Here is a 19,771-nt window from a genome sequence, read left to right as displayed (position 1 = left end):
AAGTAACTGGTGCTGAGGAAGGATTCCAATATAGAAAATAACAATATTCTTCTTGACTCCAAGTCTAGCACTCTAACTCATAAAGAGCCTGCAATTTAATAAACATGTTATCTTCTTAATCTTTCAAGTCATAGACATAAATAATAAAGGAAGACTTGCTTCTGCATAAAAACATCTATGCCCACACATAAAAGTATGAATTCTTATACTTTATTGTAGAACAAGATTAAGGTAGTCTAAGATGGCGTGGTTTTATAGAACCAGACAAACTATATTGAGTACCATCATAACAACATGTAAGTTAATTATAAATGACCATTTGGACACTTTGTTGTAATGTAATTAGAATTTAGTCTATTTGTTAAGTATAAATATAGTTGGCTCTTACCTCAATACTCTTTGTTCTGCAATAGGCCAATCAATATCAACATCAATGTCTACACTGTGTTCAGCTCGCATTTCATAATAGGCCATCTTCCCACCCTATTAAAAAAAATTAATGTCAAAAGTATTACTTCTTAGCATCAAATATAGCTATTACTGTTCCATCAAGAAGTTTTTTAGATTAATCAATTATTTATTATTTCTCCTTTCCAATGTCACCCTTTGAAAAAAGAAACAACAAAAAAATCTTTTGTAATAAATATGTACAATACAATGAAATAAATTCTCACATCGACCATGTCCAAAGATTTATATCTCATTTTGCATTCCAAGTTTATCACCTTTCTGACAGGTTTAATCTTCACTCACTAAGTCAAATATTATTAAGTACCTACCATGTGAGAGATAAACAAGAGATAGTTGTGGCTCAGTGATTAAGAGCAGTTAAGGCTGAGTCAGGAAGACCTGAGTTCAAATCCAGTTTCAGACACTTATCCTAGCTGTGTGACCCTAGGCAAGTCATTTAATCTCTGATTGCCTCATAAAAGAATTCACTGGATCCACTGGAGAAGGAAAAGGCAAACCACTTCAGTATCCTTGCTAATAAAATCCCATGGATAACTATTGCACAACTAAACAACAACAACAACAATGTGCCAGGCACTGTCCAATGCACTAGGAATAGAAAGACAAAAAACAGTTCCTGCTCTTTAGGAGCTCAGAGTCTAATGAGGAAGACAACATACAAACAATTAGGTACAAACAAGCTATTTACAAGACAAAGCAGAGATAATTAATAAAAGAAAAGAACTAGAATTAAAGGGAATTGGGAAAAAATTTCCCAAAATCCAATAGGATTTTATCAGGGTCTTGAAGTGAGTCAGCGAAGCCATGAGGCAGAGGTGAGAAGGAAGAGCACTCCAGGCAGGTGGGGCAGTTAGTAAAAATGAATGGAGTCTGGAGATGGAATGTCTGATTTAAGAAAGAGTAAGGAAGCAAATATTGCTGGAGTCCATGTGGCTAGAAGCAGGGGCTTAAAAAGACTGGAAAGGCAGGGCAGATCCTATGAATTTTGGGATGCCAAACAAAGGTTTTTATATTTGATACTAAAGGTTATAGGAAGCCACTGGAATTTACTGAGTAGGCTGTGGTTACGTGATCACAATTGAGCTTTAGGAAGATCACTTTGACAGTGAATGAAGCATGGATACTAATGAGGAGAGATTTATGCCAGGGAGTCTAGATGTGGGATGATGGGGTCTGTACTGGGGCGGTGGCAGTATCAGAGGAGAGGAGGGGGCATACTTGAAAAATATTACAAAGATAAAGTTGACAGGCCTTGGTAACAGATTGGATATGGGGGACAAAAGAGAATGAGGAGACAAGGATAACTCCTAGATTATAAGCCTGCATGACTGAGAGGATGGTGTTATCCTTACCAGTAATAGAGAAGTAAGGATTAGGGAGGTTTGAAGGGGAAAGATGTTGCATTGAGCAGAGTTCTACAGTTTTTCAAAGTTATTTTCCACTATAATATTGTTGTCATTGTTTTCCTAATTCTGATCACTTCACTCTACACTGGTTCATAAAGATCGTTCAAGTTTCCTTTGAAGGTGTCCATTTTTTAATGGTACAATAATATCTCATTACTTTCATATATTATAATCTGTTAGGTCATTCCCAAAAGATGTCTGGGTCAAAAGGTATGCAAAATTTAGTAACTTTCTAGAAAAAAATTTTATTACAATATATATAACTTCTGGATTTCTGGAGAACTAAAAAATGCAAAAGACATTACTAACATAAACCAATAAATTTTTGAACCAAATATAGAGAGTATTTTTTCTCTTTATATCAAAACAAATCCACCAAGAAACTTAGATTACTTTTAAATATTGCTGATGCCAAAATTACCATTTTTCCCCTTTAATGTGAAATTCTACTTTAAATTATAAAGAATAGTTCCCCATCTCAGTTCTTCTAAAAGTATGGTCCAAAGAAGAGCTGGATGACTTCTATCAGGAAGAAATCTCTAAGGCAGCCCAGGGAGAGAAAATAGAGATAAAGAGGCCTGTATCATAATAACATATATGAACAGATCCTTTTTCTTTCTACTTCTCTTCAACTCGGAGATTATATAAGGGTCCCTGCGATTTCTCTTCTAGTTATAACACAAGAGAAAATGGAGGACAGGAAAATTTGCCATACCATTGAACCATATCCACTTGTGGAAATTAAGTATGAACTAATAGAAGAAATAATATTTAGCCCTAATTTAAAACTTCTAGTTAGGGGGCCTGGAGGGAAAGGATTCATAATCATTAAAATATTTTGATGTCAGTGGGAAGGGAATATGATTTCCTACCTTAGTAATTATGTGGATGAGAGATAATTTCTAATGGGTAGAGGAATACTGGTTTTCTTGATGGTATGGTTTCTGGACCATGTTTCTCAGATGGGAATCATCTGTAATTGATTAGTATGATTTTTCCTAAACATTTGATATTTTGTATAAAGTTTGTAAACTGGTAAGGAGGTGAAAAGCTTTTTTTTTTTCCCTCTCAAACATGGTGTTTTAGATAAACTTATGATAACATGATAGAACTCTATGGAATTTTCTTTTCAGGTAAACTTTCATAACAAAGAGGCAATTATTAAGTAGTAATGCTATAAGTGAAGAGTACCTTGAATATGGATTTAAAATAGATTAGTGTTTTTAATAGAATATGAATGTTGCAATAATCCTTTTCATATTTGAAGATATATGTCTTTACATACAGAATATCTTTATGTATAGAATACTATATATATACTATAGTATAGTCTTGTAAAAATGGAGATTTTGAACCCTAGACTTCATTCCCCAGAAGTCCTTGGTATTTCCCAGAATTCTCTATAATCTCTCCTGAGTCTCCATGTTGGCGAGATCATAATTGGTATTTAACTTTAAGTAATGCCTCCCATGCTGGCTTCCTTTGCAATGATGCAGCAAGTATAGTGGTAAGCTAGGTGTGGGGATTTTAAATGGGCTAATCAGCCATGAGCTGATTTTTATTGGTTTTTATTTTGTATCCTCTTTATTCCTTGATTTCTAATGATCCTTAATAAACCTCATAAAATATAATATTTTTATTAGAGATATAATTTAATTTTTACAGTATGCAAAGATATAGATATAAATTGAAGTTAACTTAATGGTATTCTAGTTATCAACATCAGAGGATGAACATGAATGGCAATGCCTCATCCAAAGCAGTTTTGTCAGTAATAGTCAGGTCCCCCTAGTGCTGACATTCAATTCCATTTAGCAACTCTACTTCTCTTGTCATTTTTCAGGACTTAAGACACAAACATAAGTAAGATAGGGTAAAATTCTTTAAAAGGTTTTTGCAAAATGAATATACAGACCTGTAGGTAGCCCATTTCTATCAAATGCCTTTTGGCAAAATAAAAGGAGCCATTTTCATATAATTCTCCATCCCAGTCTTGCCGACGAGGCCGCTTGGCTGGATTCAAATTCAGAGGCTCTGTTACTTCACTTACTGGAAGTAAAAGACTATAGTCAATTCATAATGTTGCAAATCTACTAATGGCACATCTCAATATTCTTATTTTTTCTGGCAAGAATGATTCTTTTGGAATAATTCAGGATCAGAACTTTTTGTAAAAATGAGCAATTATATACAATGTAATAACAAAATCTCAATGAACTAAATTGATTAAGGGAATGGATGATATGGCTAAATGATTTTTTCATAAATTTCTAAAACATATTAGTAGAAAGATATTTTCTAGCTCCTAGTAATTGCTTGATGATACATCTCAAAGATGTAAGAAACCCCTACTAGAAGTCTAAATTCCTGGAAAAGTCTAAAGTAGCAGTGTGAAACTCAAATTTGAGTTTTTTATTTGAGTTTAGTTTTTAATCAGACAGTGGTGTTATGGAATAGTATTTGTAAAGTGTCCTGCAGACCTTAAAAGTGTAATGTAAATAGGGGCTTTGCTATTATTTAGAAATTTTTAGAAAAACACTTCTGCAGTTATCTGATTCAACTCTACAGAATTACTAAACTCAAATAGAAACAGGCGCCACTAATCTGTACATAAGGACCCCTGTGGACCATATTTTAACAAGGTTTTAAAATGTTATCAACATTTTACTGTGTTTTTATTAATTTTGTCAAATATATCAATTACATTTTAGTGTTGTTTGGAGTCTTGCAGGCTGCTAGATGCATGTTTTACACCTCTGGTCTATAGGTCGGTCCCCTATAATAACTCTGGATTATGACCTCAGGTATACCAAGGAACTAAAGACAATTTGTTCCAGCTAAGAGATGTCCCTCCTGCTCAGTTTTCCTTAGTACACTAGAATACTTTAATATGTTAAAAGTAAGTGATATGTAATTTATTTATATATTATTTGATGCTTGTGTATACCTCAGTTATCACAAGTTTCACTTGGATGGAGATATTTTAACAAAGTATTGTGAATAACAAAGCAGTATGTAAGCAAACAAAATTGAAACAAGCTGATGGTGATGTTATGATATATTTGTAAAGTATTCTGCAGATCTTAAAAATGCTATATGCATAGTAGCTATTAGTCAGCAATTGTTGGAAAATGTGATAGAGGCTGCCACTAGAGAAAAAGTGCCAGACTGAAGAGTATATGAAATTGATCACCTTGATGGGGGAGGGGCCCTAGGAGTGAATTTCCTGAGGAGAGAAGACTCTGGCTGGGAGAACAGTGAGGGTCTCTCCGTCTGGAGATGTCAAAGGGAGAAGGTGGATAAAGACTTTCTCCTGAGGGTTACCCACTTTCCTGCTGGTGACTGGAAATCTTTTCCCCCCAACACTTCCCAATTAAAGGGACTTCTGAAGAGAAACCTGAGCAGACTTTACCTCAACTCCTGTTGCCCAGGGGTGAGTCAACCTGACTTTCTCTCAGGGGGCTCAGGCTGCCAATGCCTGAGTTACCCCCCAAACTCAAGGAGGGAGGAAAAGGGCTTAGATAGAGACAGGGACCCCCTTTCCCCACTTTCCTTTTCCCATTCTTCCCTAATCGTTATTCCTTTTGTATTATCTGATTGAGTTAATATTAAAAGTTATCTGGTCCCCAAGCTGAGTGTGAGTGAACAGATCAAGGGGAGACCTTTTGAGTCACGAGTAGTGGAGGGGGGACAAGAGGGACAAGAGCGAATTGGGGAGAACAGCTTTATCTAAGGAGGAAAGGCAGAAGGGGGAAAATCTTCAACCCCCCTCTCCTCTCTCTGAGCTAACCCGTTACAGCTGCTGTCTCCCCTGAACCCTGCTTTTGAGGAAGGAGGGTTCTTTCTCCTCTCCTTCCCCATCTCCATACCTCAGGTTCCAAATCTCCCTCTTGGAGTACATTCCCTTCCCCTCTCTTATATTATTTTTTAAGACAAAAAACATTTCTGAAGCTATCTTACTGACATCTATGGTGATTACTAAAAAAAAATGTCACTTAAAAAATCTATTCCATTTTCAGAAATGTTAACTCCCTCTTAAATTGTAAGTATTCAATTACTTCACCTTCCTACCACCTGGTAATCAGCTTAGTCAATGTTTTACCTTTACATTTATAATTTACAAAATATTTACAATGTTTTACAATAGTTTTAAAAAGGATGAATATACTACCATAATTTGCATATTTTTAATCTAGTGATTAGTTTTTATTTTTATAAGTTAGGATCCTTCTACTAAATACTCAGTTTTAAATAGAAGTATGCCCATTATCACTGCTTCTTTGCAGAGGTTGGGGTCTGTGGGTGTGTAAAGTTGATATAATCTGATTAGCTTTGCTCAACTTTTTTCCCTTTTGTTTTAACTCTTTATTCTAAGGGAATACTCTTTCAAAGGAGCTGGAGAGAAGACTACATTTGGAAATGTGATATATATACAGAAATTATCAATGAAATGAAATTTTCAACAGTGAGTTCAATCTGGAGATATTCTCTTAAGGAGAAATAACTGTAGAGATAATTTTGCCATTTATTATTTAAAATGGGATTTCTGTGCTTAATAATAATCTCACCAGCAGAAAGAAACTTATAAATTTAGCATTTCATATACCAAAATAATTGTAGTAAATTGACTTAGTCAAGATGGAAGGAAGAAAAAGCACAAGAACATTAAAAAATACCATAGTAGCAAAAAACTCCTGGTACCTCCAGTCACCCTCACTCCTACTCCCATCTCTTATCCTTTGCCCTTAAATCCCTACTTTCCCTTAAAATATCATTTTGGATTTGTCAGTTATGAAAATATTTGTCTTTAACCTATTTATGTTTTAGCTCTTCTTTGGGCAAAACCTAACACTTTAATATGTGAAGGCTTACTTCCTAAAACTCTTCTTTCAAGTTTTAAGGGGTGGATAATTTTAGGCTTTGATATGTAACCACATATCATGCCCTTCCTTACTTTATTAGCTTTTATTTTACTGACAATTGTTCTGTCTACTAAAATGAAGGTTCCTAATATTTGACTTCTTATTCTATAAACCACTGTATCAAGACTATCTTGTTATTGTTTCCATAAATCACACTACTATTATGTACTTACATTCACTTCTCATAACATACCTAGTAAGAAAGAAAAATTGAGCCTTTCTATAATTAGTTGAGACTAGAAAAAATTAAAATGTCAAGTTACCTCCTTTCTGAATTTCACTCCACCGAAATTGATGACGCCTCACAACAGAGAAAACAGAATCATATCCATCTTCTCGGATCATTTCTGCCACTTTCTGAAGGTCAGCAGGATGTAAACAAGGGGAAGTAGCTTGGATATTTCCTATGATATCAACCTCTTAAGAAGACAAAAGATGAAAAAAATGTGTCATAATGATTTTAACAAAATAAAAATTTGTGCCAGTGAAGAGACGTTTCTAACTTTTACATTCAATTCATCATAAAGTAAATCAGGTTGCAAAAGAGCGGAGAATAGTCAGGGACTTGTCTGAAGTCTCCCAAATTCCTCTCAAACAACTTTAAAAGAACAGTTCAAACTGAATTCTGGAGTAGCAGGTCCCACAAAATGATGGCATTCAACATTTTTTTTCCAAGCCAAGACAACCTAGAAGATTGACAAGAAAGAGCTGTTGCACTAAAGAGAGAGTGGAGTGCAGTACAGCAATGTCAAGGCCCACACTGTGACCAGAGACCTCACTTTCCTATATTCACAGACTCTGGTGGGCTAGTACTACTCATTACCCTGGCACTATGATTACATCACCTCAGAAGAATTGAAAACTTACAGATTCTCAGAATTATCTCAGAAAACAGCTGAACCTTGGGATAATCCCCTCACCAATCTGAGAGTAGAGTCCAAATTTAATATAAAATTAAAAGCAAAAAAATAGCCCTGAAAAATGAGCAAATAGCAACAGCAACAAAAAAATAATCTGACCATAGAAGCTATTATAGTGACAGAGATCAAAACAAAAACTTAGAAGACAAAAAGTTAAAACTGCTATATTTAAGTCCTCAAAGAAAAATGTGAATTGGTCTCAGGCCCCTGACCTCCAAATTTCTAGAAGAGCAGAAAAAGGATTTTAAAAATCAAATAAGAGAAGAAGAGAAAAAATTGGGGGGAAATGGGAGCAATGTAAGAAATTCCAAGCAAAAGAATCAATAGCTTAGTAAAAGAGATACAAATAATGTTGAAGAAAATAGTATCTTAAAAACATACTACAGCAAATGATACAGAAGGTACAAAAATTCACTGAAGAGAACTCGTTAAAAAGTAGAATTAGCCACATGGAAAAAGTATAAAACCCATCAATGAAAATAATTCCTTAATAATTAGAATGGGGTAAATAGGAGTCAATGAGGCGATGGGATATCAAAAAATAATAAAACAAGGGCAGTTAAGTGGCTCAGTGACTAGAGTTAAATCTGGAGACAGGAAGACCTTGGTTTAGATCTGACCTCAGAAACTTCATAGCTGTGTGACCTTGGACCAGTCACTTAACCCCAATTGCCTGCTGATTACCACTCTTCTGTTTTAGAACCAATATTTAGCATTTATTCTAAGATAGAAGGAAAGGATTTTAAAAAAAAAAGAAACAATAAAACAAAATAAAGAGAATTTTAAAAATTGAAGAAAATGTGAACTATCTCACTAGAACAACTGACCCCCCCAAAAAAGATCAAGGAGATATAATTCAAGAATTATTGTACTACCAGAAAGTCAAGGCCAAAAAAAGGGCCTAAAGAAATTATCAAGGGAAATTACCCTTTATTCCTGAACCAGTCTAAAATAGAAATTGAAAGAATCCACTGATCACCTTCTAAAAGACATTCCAAAATAAAAATTCCTCCAAATATTAGTCAAAGTTCAGAACTCCTAGGTCAAGGAGAAGGAAAGAAATAATTTTAATACAATGTCACAATAAGAGTCAGGATAACATAAGATTTAGTCACTTCTATATCAAAGGAATAAAGGGGATTAGAATACGACATTCTAGAGGACAAACAAGCTAGGATTACAACCAGGAATCTTACTTACCCAGAAAAAGGAATATAATCTTAAAGGGGAAAAACAAATATTCAAGAAAATAGAAGACTTTTAAGGATACCTGATAAAAAGACCAGGGGTGAAATAACAAAAATCTGAATTTCAAATACAAGTCTCAAGAGAAGCATTAAAAGGTAAAAAGGAAAGAAAAATCAGAAGGGATTCAAGGTTAAACTGTTTACATTCCTATACTGGAAGATGATAATTGTAACTTCTAAGAACTTGATCATAATTAGGGTGTATAGATTGTATATATTTAAAGGGCACAGGTCTGCTTTGAATGTGACGATATCTAAAAAAATAATGTTAAGAGGGAAGAAAGAGGAATGCATTGGGAGAAGGGGAAAGAGAAAAGTTGAATGAGGTAAATTATTTAACATAAAAGAGGCAGGAAAAGATCTTTTACAGTGGAGGGGAAAATGGAAAAAGGAGGAGTAAGAAACTTGAATCTTATTCAACAGAATTGGCTTAGAGAGGGGTGGGTACTCAGATGAGTATAAATCTTACCCTATAGGAAAGGAGGAGGGGAAGGGGATAAGAGAAGAGAGGGATACTGATAAAAAGAAGGAAGGATTTAAGATAGTAGTCACATGTAGAACACTTTAGAGAATGAATGAGGTGAAATGAGAGACAGAATAAGGATAAATATTGAGGGGAAATAGAATGGAAGGAAATACACAGTAATCATAAACATTAAAAAAGTTACAGCAAATTTCTTTAATAAAGGCCTTGTTTCTCAACTATGTAGCGAAATTAATCAAGTTTATAAGAATACAAGTCATTCTCCATTTGGTAAATGGGTCAAAGGATATGGATAGACAATTTTCAAAGTAACCAAAGCTATCTATAATCATAAGAAAAAATGCTATAAATCCCTATTGATAAGAGAAATGCAAATTAAAATAACTGAGTTACCACCTCATACCATTCAGACAGGATAATATGACAGAAAAGGAAAATAGTAAAATGTTGGAAGGGATATGGGAAAATTAAGACATTAATGCATGACCATTCTGGAGAGCAATTTTTTTCCTTTTTCTTTTTTGAGTGAATTAATTAATTTAGAATATTTTTCCATGGTTACATGATTCATGATTTTTCCCTCTCCTCTTCCTTCCCCTTCCTGGAGCTGGCAAACAATTCCACTGGGTTATACATGTATCATTGTTCAAAACCTATTTCCATGTTATTCATATTTGAAGTAGAGTGATCTTTTAATGCCAAAACCCCAATCATATCTCCAGTGAACCATGTGATGGATCATACGTTTTTCTTCTGTGTTTCTACTCCCACAGTTCTTTCTCTGGATGTGGATAGCATTCTTTCTCATAAATTCTTCTGGATTGTCCTGGGCCTTTGCATTGCTACTAGGAGAAAAGTTTATTAAATTTGATTATGTCACAATGTACAAGTCTCTATGTAGAGTGTTCTCCTGGTTCTGCTCCTTTTGCTCTGCATCAATTCCTGGAGAATTCCTCCAGATCATTATTCCTTTCAGCACAATAGTATTCCGTCACCATCAGATACCACAATTTGTTAAGCCATTCCTCAATTGGAGGGCATCCCCATATTTTCCAGTTTTTGCCACTACAAAGAGCATGGCTATAAATATTTTTTTCCAAGCCTTTTCCTTATTATCTCTTTTGGGGTATGAACCCAGCAGTGGTATGGCTGGGTCAAAGGGCAGGCATTCTTTTAAAGCTCTTTGCACATAATTCCAAATTGCCCTCCAGAATGGTTGGACCAATTCACAGCTCCACTAGCAGTGTATTAGTGTCCCAATTTTGCCATATCCCCTCCAATATTTATCACTTTCATTTGCTATCATACTGGCCAGTCTGCTAGGGGTGAGGTGGTACCTCAGTGTTGTGTTGATTTGTATTTCTCACTCTTCCATGGGATTATTGATAGTTTTGATTTCTTTATCTGAGAACTGCCTATTCATATCCCTTGACCATTTATCAACTGGGGAATGGGAGAGCAATTTCTTTTATTATGTACTTAGTCGTCACCACCACCACCACCACCACCACCAAAAAAACCATTTAAATAAATACAAAAAAAATGTGAAAACCATAAACTCCACATTATTTACAATTTGTTTAAAATACGTTATGTATGTGTACTAATATAAATATCCTCTCCTATTGAGTTCCTTTTGGATTTGTTTTACTTTGACACTTTTTTCTCTTTATTTTGTGTCTGTTTTTTAAAAATGCAATCATAATATGTAATATCCTTATTCTCTTTTCATGTCTTTATATATTTCTCTTATTTTCTTTATATTTCCCTATTTGTCATTTCTAATAACATAATTAAAAATTAGGGAATGGATGAAAAAGTTGTAGTATATGATATTATTGTGTTATAAGAAATGACAAACAAGATACTCTTAAAAAATTCTGTGAAGACTTACATGAACTGATGCAAAGTGAAATGATAATAACTAGAACACTAAACATAGTAACAGCAATATTGTATGATGATCAATGATTAATTACTTTGCTACTATCAGAAATATGATTCCAGATAATTTTGAAGGACTTATGATGAAAAATGCTATCCATCTCCAGACAAAGAACTGATGAAGTCTAAATGCAGATTGAAGAAAACATTTTTTTTACTTTATTTTTCTTGGGTTGTTATTGGGTTTTTTTGGTTTGTGTTTTCTTTCACAACATGACTAATATGGAAATAGTTTTGCATGCCTGCACATGTATAATCTTTATCATATTGCTTGGCTTCTCAAGTAGTTGGGAAGGGAGGGAAGGAAGGAGAGAATCTGAAACTGAAAATATATTTAAAAATTTTTAACATTGTTTTTATATGTAATTGGGAAAAAATAAAATATTTTTTAAAAAGTAAATCAGGTTATCATATAATTAAATATAGTAAAATCCCATCCCAACAAAAACAAAACATGCACTTACTTAAAAAAATAAACTAGTAATTAAATACATACCATTATGATAACTTAGAAACTCTGTTATTGCATCTAAAGAAGTTGAACTGTCTTTTGAAACTTCTGAACTTCTTCGGTGAACTTGTGCTCCACACTGCTTGGCAACTTTCTCAATTTCATCATGATCGGTAGAAACCCATATGCTATACATGGATAAAAAGCACAATCCCCAAAATCAATAAAGAGCTTTGAAATGAAGGTGAATAGCCTCAGTTTGTAAATTTCCTGTAAGACTACTGAAATTGATGAAAGGCAAAAATAAATACAATTTGGAATTTTAGTTTTATAATACTACTAACAGGAGTTCAACAAAGAATGTTTGCATTATGGAACAATGATATAATGTTGCTACTTTGCAAATTTTTGACCTATTATGGGGGTCTCTGGAACATAACTCCCATGGTAGGTGAGGGATCACTGTACCTACTATGTGTGAAAGCATTGTTATACACTGGAGAAAAAAGGTAAAAGTGTTTCTGCCCTCAAGGGGCCTATAATCTAATAGGGGAGACCACATAAAAACAAAAAAAGCATCATATAGGATAACTATGAAATGATTAATCGAGTGAAAGTACTGGAATTAAGAGGAGTGAGGTTTTGTAAAAGGTAGGATTTTAGTTGGGACTAAAAAAGAAATAAGGGAGGACATTAGTATGGAAGAGGGAGAGTGTTTTTCAGGCAGAGAATATGCCTTGAATCAAGAAATTAAATGTCTTATATATGTAACAGTAAAGCCAGTGTCACTGGATCAAATAGGACAGAGAGTGAGATGAACCTGAAAGGTAGAAAGGGACTAGGTTATGAAGGGTTTGAATACCAAACAGCATTTTGTATTTTTTTCCTAGAGGCAAAAGGGAGTCACTGGAGTTTTCTGGGAAAGGGGTAATTTAGTCCTTCATTTTCATAAAATCACTTTAGTGGCTTTATAGACAAACAGCTGACTTAGGAATTAGGATTCTCACATAATTACTAGCTGTCTTCCATTAATGGAACAATATTAAAACTAAAACTGGAAATTTACCCCTAATTGTTTTACCAATGATTATTGAATTTAGCAGTAGCTTCACTGACTTAAACCCTCATTTTCTATACTACTGAAAGATAAAGTTCTGTAACCAAGACAAAGACAGGGAAATTAAAAGACCTGAGTTACTAGCCTTGGCTATGCCACTCATTTTCTGTGTGAATGTAAGACAAGTTATATACCTCTCAGCAACTGAATTTCCTCACTTGTAAACCAAGGCTGTTTATAGAATGCTAGATTTAAGAGTTGGGATTAACTTTATAAATAATCCTAGTCCAAATTCCTCATTTTATAAATGAGGAAGTTAGGGGAAAAAAGAACTTAGTGCCCAAAGCAGGAAATGTTGATTTTTAAAGTCCCTTCCAAGGTCAAATATTCTAAAATTCTAAGGCACCTAACACAAGTTCTATCTCTTTTGTGGATTTATTCAGTTCCTTACTGGAAATGTAGGCTGCCACAGCAAAAAAATTGGTCTTTATTTTACCAAAAGGCTTTTTTATAAATATGACTTTTTTATCTAATTTTCCAAAACTCCAAGAAAAGATTTGTGCAAGGTTCTATATTACAACTTACTGAGTAAGAAAAGTAAAAATCTCTTTATAATATTGCCTTAAAGCAGGGGTCCCCAAACTGCAGCCCCCTAAAGCCATTTATCTGGCCCCCACTGCACTTCTGGAATGGGCACCTCTTTCATTGGTGGTTGGTGAGAGGAGCATTGTATGTGGCAGCACCACAAAGCAAAAGTCTTGCTTCACTCAGTACTGCCCCAGACATAACCCTTTGCATGGTGCATTGTTCTGAGAAACGGAGGCTCCACACAAAGGATTATGTGGCTGCACGATGGAAGATGTCAGCATGGAGAGTGGCAATCTGGGGGAGGGGATTCTTCACTATGTATACTGCTTGGTATAGTGGTGGCAGTGATGGGCCTGTGCAAGGTGTGACAGGCCCATCACAACCAGCACTGCAGCCTCCGCTATCCCAGACAGTGGTATACAGATTTGTTCATAGTTTTTTTTTATAGTCTGGCCCTCCAAAGGTCTGAGGGACAGTGAACTGGCCCCCTGTGTAAAAAGTTTGGGGACCCCTTAAGGCTTGAGGGATATGCCAGTTTTACAAAACCAATAAACAATTATTGAGCATTTGACTGGGTGTAAGCACTATTTAAGACAAAAAGTAATAAGTCTCTGTCATGAAGGAACACCTAGTTTTAGGCAATGAGATGACTTGGCACAAATTTTAATGAATTTTGTAAACTGTTCATGTTTTTTAAATGTATCTTACCATAGTTTTATAGATTAATAGAGGGAAAGAGAAAAATAGTCTGCTTTATTTCCTATTATTTAAACATATATTTCCATTAAAACTTAAAAGCTCACTTTTGCTTTTTCAGAAAATGTGTTTAAAGGATTTTGGTCCCATCCTAGGCCATAAAAGTTGTATTTTATTGAATTCTGATTCATAAGATCATAGATCTAAAAATGATAAATATATTTATAGAGATCATGGTCCAATCCTTTCATTTTATAGATAAAAAAAATTAAGGTCCAAAGAAGTAAAATAATTTATCTAAGGCCATCCAAACAGTAAATGCTATAGATCCAGACTTAAAATCGAATCCCTCTTGTTCTAAATCCAGTTTTCTTCCCAATGCTATCTCCACAGTGCCAGAGTAGAATAGCCTTTTTATTGATGAGCAATGATGAACTTTGTTTTTTAAACATATTTGAAAGAGACTGATTTAGTCTAATATCTGCTTCAATAATCAGATATTTTTGAGACTAAGAATTTGAAATATTTTAGAAATAGTCAAACAGTAACTATCACTGGATAAATAAGGAATCATCTTAAGCTAACAAAAAGCATATTAAGTCTGAGATAGTAAAGTGAAAAATAAGAAGCACAAACTTTTTAATGCTCTGGGTAATTCTTCAAGACTGCAAATTGTGGGGCAACTGGGTTGCTCGGTGAATTGAGAGCCAGGCCTAGAGATGGGTGGTCTTAGGTTTAAATCTGGCCTCAGACACTTCCTAGCTGTGTGACCCTGGGCAAGTCATTTAACCACCACTGCCTAGACCTTACCACTCTTATGCCTTGGAACTCATATATAGTACTGATTGTAAGGGTTATTGCTGCTGTTGTTTTTAAGACTTTAAATTGCAGAGCAAGAGACAGAGAATACTACAAGATATAAAATGAATAATTTTGATTATATTGAGTTTAAAACGTTTTGTACAAACAAAACCAATGCAAGCAAAATTAGAAGGGAAACAACAAATTGGGGGAAAATTTTTTTTATGACAAAAATTCTCTGACAAAGGTCTAATTTCCCAAATGTATAAGATGCTAAGTCAAATTTACAAGAAATCAAGCCATTCCCCAAATGAAAATGTTCAAGGGATATGAATAGGCAGTTTTCAAATGAAGAAATCAAAACTATAAATAATCACATGATAAAGTGTTCTAAATCCCTCCTGATTATCAAAACAACTCTGTGGTACCACTGCATACCTAGGAGATTGGCCAATATGACAATAAAGGAAAATAATAAATGTGGGAGGGGATGTGGCAAATGCATTTATGCTATACAAATGCATGTACACTAATGCACTGCTTGTGGATTCATGAATTGATCCAACCTGGATCCAACCAATTTTGAAGGCAATTTGGAATTATGCCCAAAGGACTTTAAAAGATTTCAGTTCTTTGATCCAGCTATACCACTATTGGGTTTGTACCCCAAAGAGATTCAAAAAATGTTTGTACAAAAATATTTATAGCTGTGTCTTTTGTGGTGGAAAAAATTGGAAAACCAGGGGGTGTCCCTTGATTGGGGAATAAGTTGTGGTATACGGAGGTGATGGAATTGTGCTATAAGGAATGATGAACTGTTTGATTTCGATATGAACTGGAAAGACCTCCATGAACTGATTTGGTGTAAAATGGACAGAATCAGGAGAACACTGTATACAGAAAGTGAAACACTATGGAATGATCAAATGTAATAGACTCTGCTACTAAAAGCAATAATCAAGAACAATCCCATGGAACTTACGAAAAAGAATGTTATCCACATCTAGAGAAAGAACTATGGTAGTAGAAATGCAAAAGAAAAATATGTGATTCATCACTCTATTATATGGGTATGTAATTTGGGGCTGTGGTTTTTAAAAGATTACTCTTATTACAAATATGAATGTTATAGAAATGGGTTTTGAGTAATAAAACATGTATAAACCAGTGGAATTGCATGTCAACTCCAGGAGGAGGGGAAAAAGAGAACATGAATCATATAACCATGGAAAAATATTCTAAAAATCATAAAAATAAAAAAGACTTTTAATTGCAGATATCAATCAGCATCAGTGGGAGTTCCTAAATAGGAATTCTCTCTACCAACGAAGTAACACTCTCCACACAACAATAACTGAAAAATGTAAAATTTAAAATAGGAAGACTAAACAGATAATTTTATAGTTCTTCCTAATTCTAAAATTATAAATCTATATATCATAGAAATATGACATCTAAGAGTACCTGAATGCTCTATAACTGACATTTGGCCAAATCACAGACTCACAAAATATCCAAGTAAAGAAGGGACATCAAAGGGTATCTATCTAGTCCCTCTGTATCTCAAAAAAAGAATCCTCTCTGCACTACAGTTAACAAGCCCTCATCTAGCTTTGGCCTGAAGACCTCTAGGGAAGGGAGTCTTAACACCTCCTGCATCCATTCTACATACAGATCATTCTGATTGTTAGGAAGGTCATTGTGATGAGCTTAAATGTGTCCCTGGTACAATTTTTATTCTCACTGATCTTAGTTCATGTTTGGGGGCCCAAAATATCAAGTCTAACCCCTGTCCCATGTGAAAGCCCTTAAATACTTGAAGACAGCTATCCTATCTCCTACTTGCCACATCTGTTTTCTCTTCTATTGGCAACACATCTCCATTTCTTTCACCTGATCCTTCTATGGTCTTTATTCTTTCATATATTTATGATTCAGTGACATTGGCTTTTTCACTATTCCTTAAACACAATGTACTGTCTCCAGACTATGTGTATTTGTACTAGCTGATCCTAATGCTTGGAGCACTTTCCTTTCCCCTCTCCAAATTCCTCCCACTCTGTTCCCTCCCCCCACCTCCTTCAAGATTTCTACTTAGATTGCACCTTGTATTAAAAATCTTTCTCAGTCTTTCCCTATACCCTTGACCTACCCCCAACTGCTAGTGTCTTCTCTCTAAAAGTATTTGATTTTTTCCTTTCTTTTTAACCCCAGTGCTTACTTGTTACACATTATGAGTTTTAATAAATGCTTACTGACTGATTTCACCAGATTGGTTGCCTTTATTAGATTATCAATCTCTTCCTAAAATAAGATATTCAGAACTGAAGGTAGTCATTGAACTGAGTCACATACATAGATAGGATGTGACCAGAACAGGGTACAGCAGGAATATTATTTCTCTAGACTAAAGGAAATCTAAAAATCATACTACTTTTTTTGGCTGCCATATCACTTTATTGACTCACATAGAAGATTGAATACTAATATATCTATGCAAATCTAGGTTTACTTAAGATTGTAGATAATTTCTTGAAAATGACCAAACTTTATTACATTATTTATTGAAAGTTAAAAGTTAACAGCAGGGTGAATTGACTCCATTGTTCAAGATCAGTGCCAATAGCATAGAGCAGGACTACTTAAACATGTCTTTCTAATTAGGTTTCCTTCTATATATAGGCCATTGATGACTTTGAAAGAATAAATTTGTCTCAATTCATCATGACTTAATTAAAAGATCAAGGAAATCTCCAAATCAAGCCATCATCACTTACCTGGAGTTATTACAAGAAGCCCCCTGTTCCCATCTCCAGTTCTAGTTGGTATCTCTACTTCTGATCTCTTTCCTCTTTAAATGAATTCCTAAATCAGAGATCTTACCATGCTACTCCCTTGGCTCAAAAATCTAGCTGCCTTTCCCTTGCCTCTAGGATAAATCCCTCACCAGGTATTTAAAGCCCCTCAAATCTGGCTCCACTCTACATTCCTATATTTATTTTATATTATTGCCCGCTATACATTCTATAGGGTAAAACTGAGATTTGAACTCTGGACTCCATTCCCCAGGAGTCCTTGCTAGCTCCCAGAATGCCCTCTAATCTCACTGAATTCTCACCTGGGATGAGAACAAAATTTTATTTAAAGAGTCTTCCCCGTCGACAGCGCTCTCCTTTTGGACTTACGTTTTGGGGCAGACGTGGCTCTTTTCATAATGTAGGTGAGGTTGTGTCTAGGCCTCCCTGTGGCCTGGACATGTGTTTTTCTTATCCTGTATTTTCTTTAATCCTTAACTTTTAATAAACCTCTAAAAATATAATACTCCTTGCATAGAGAAACTAATTTCTTCCTGCCTCAGTCTCCCCTAAATTTTAATCTTTACAGTAATTTAGCCAAATTGTTTATTTATTGTGGCTCGTGTATGACAGATCATCTCCCATCTGTGTGCAATTATGCAAGCTGTGTCCCAAGCCTGGCATGCTCTTCTTCCTCATTTCTTATTTCCTAAAACTCTTAGCTCAAATGCCATCTTCTACAAGACTTCCCTGATTCCTCCAATTATTAATGGTCTCCTTTCTCTACTAAAATGTCTTCAAATTCCTCTTTGCTTCTGTGTCTTAGCTCCTCGGCTTCTTTCAGGACCAAGAGAGATGTTACATCCATGGAAGGCCTCTCCAGATTCTCTTAGTTGTTAAAGTTTTTTTTTTCCTGCCTCAAATATTCAAAGCACTGACTTTTTTGCATAAATGATGTATCCTTCCAGTAGAGGATAAGTTCCTTCGTGAAAGATTAACTTTTGTTTTGTCTTTGTGTGTGTGTGTGTATATATATATATATATATATTTATATATATATGGTGGTAGTAGTCTCTCAGTAACCGAGGATGACGATTGACATTGTGCGTTTTTGTGCATAAAGACACTTGTGCATGAAGATTTAAGTGGAAAAGTCGATGCACAGAGACAGTCCCACTCTCTTGGGGTTGGAAGCCTGAGTCCGGGGGCACGAAAAGTTGTTACACCTGGAGACTTCCTCAGCTACATTGGATGGCTGTGTTGTCTTTTGTGCTCCAACACACCCTAAGCACTCCACAGCGCTTTGCTGTGTCACCCTCTCAGCTGTTGAACCTTCTTGTTGGTTTCTTCCGCTGAAGCAGTCTTCACATGCTGGGTGAGCAAAACTCTGGTTCACCAGGGGTCGACGTCGACCCGATGGCTACCCTCACAAGGTTTAGCCAGCCTGTCGAAGCCATTGCCAGGGGTGTGGCTGCTGCCGCATGCTAGCAGCTACTGGGAGCCACAAGTGAGAGCTGGGTGTCAGGTGAAGGTTAGAGGCTGGAGAGCTGCCCTAGAAGGGCACGACAAGCCTTCCATACCAGAGATACTACCCCTCCCTGAGCACCCCATATATATATATATATATATATAAAGAGAGAGAGAGAGAGTGAGAGAGAGAGAGAGAGAGAGAGAGAGAGAGAGAGAGAGAGAGAGAGAGAGAGAGAGAGAGGCTAGCAAAGTGCCTTGCATGAAGGAGGAATTTAATAAGCAGGTGTTGAATTGAATTTTATAATATTATACAAATATTTGTCTGGTAATAATTTAAAAAATATATAAGTCAAAATGAAATCCATTATAAAATGGAAAAATTATGCAAAACACAAAGTTATCAATATAGCTTTAACTATGAACACAAATTGTAAAAGCAACTTGACTTTAAAGGTTTGTGCATAAGTTTAGCGTTGAACTCTGTGTGTCACCTAAAGATTGACCCAGCTAAAGTAAGAA

At 35.2% G+C, this 19,771-nt stretch overlaps 1 protein-coding gene across 1 annotated transcript in view; it reads right to left on the bottom strand.

Annotated features, from left to right (window-relative positions):
• The window catches only part of CMAS (cytidine monophosphate N-acetylneuraminic acid synthetase), a 41,455-nt gene that overhangs the window by 7,750 nt on the left and 13,934 nt on the right, over positions 1 to 19,771 (bottom strand). The window contains exons 2-5 of the mRNA XM_001362435.5: positions 11,891 to 12,033; positions 7,063 to 7,218; positions 3,793 to 3,926; positions 389 to 483 (exon numbers count right to left, since the gene is read on the bottom strand). Of these exons, the coding sequence (XP_001362472.2) occupies positions 389 to 483; positions 3,793 to 3,926; positions 7,063 to 7,218; positions 11,891 to 12,033 (528 nt within the window). The remainder of the gene's footprint in view (positions 1 to 388; positions 484 to 3,792; positions 3,927 to 7,062; positions 7,219 to 11,890; positions 12,034 to 19,771) is intronic.

This window comes from Monodelphis domestica, chromosome 5 (genome assembly GCF_027887165.1).
Source record: "Monodelphis domestica isolate mMonDom1 chromosome 5, mMonDom1.pri, whole genome shotgun sequence".
NCBI classification, from domain to species: domain Eukaryota; kingdom Metazoa; phylum Chordata; class Mammalia; order Didelphimorphia; family Didelphidae; genus Monodelphis; species Monodelphis domestica.
The sequence above is the reverse complement of the archived record's forward strand: the minus strand, read 5'-3'. Positions and strand labels throughout refer to the sequence as shown.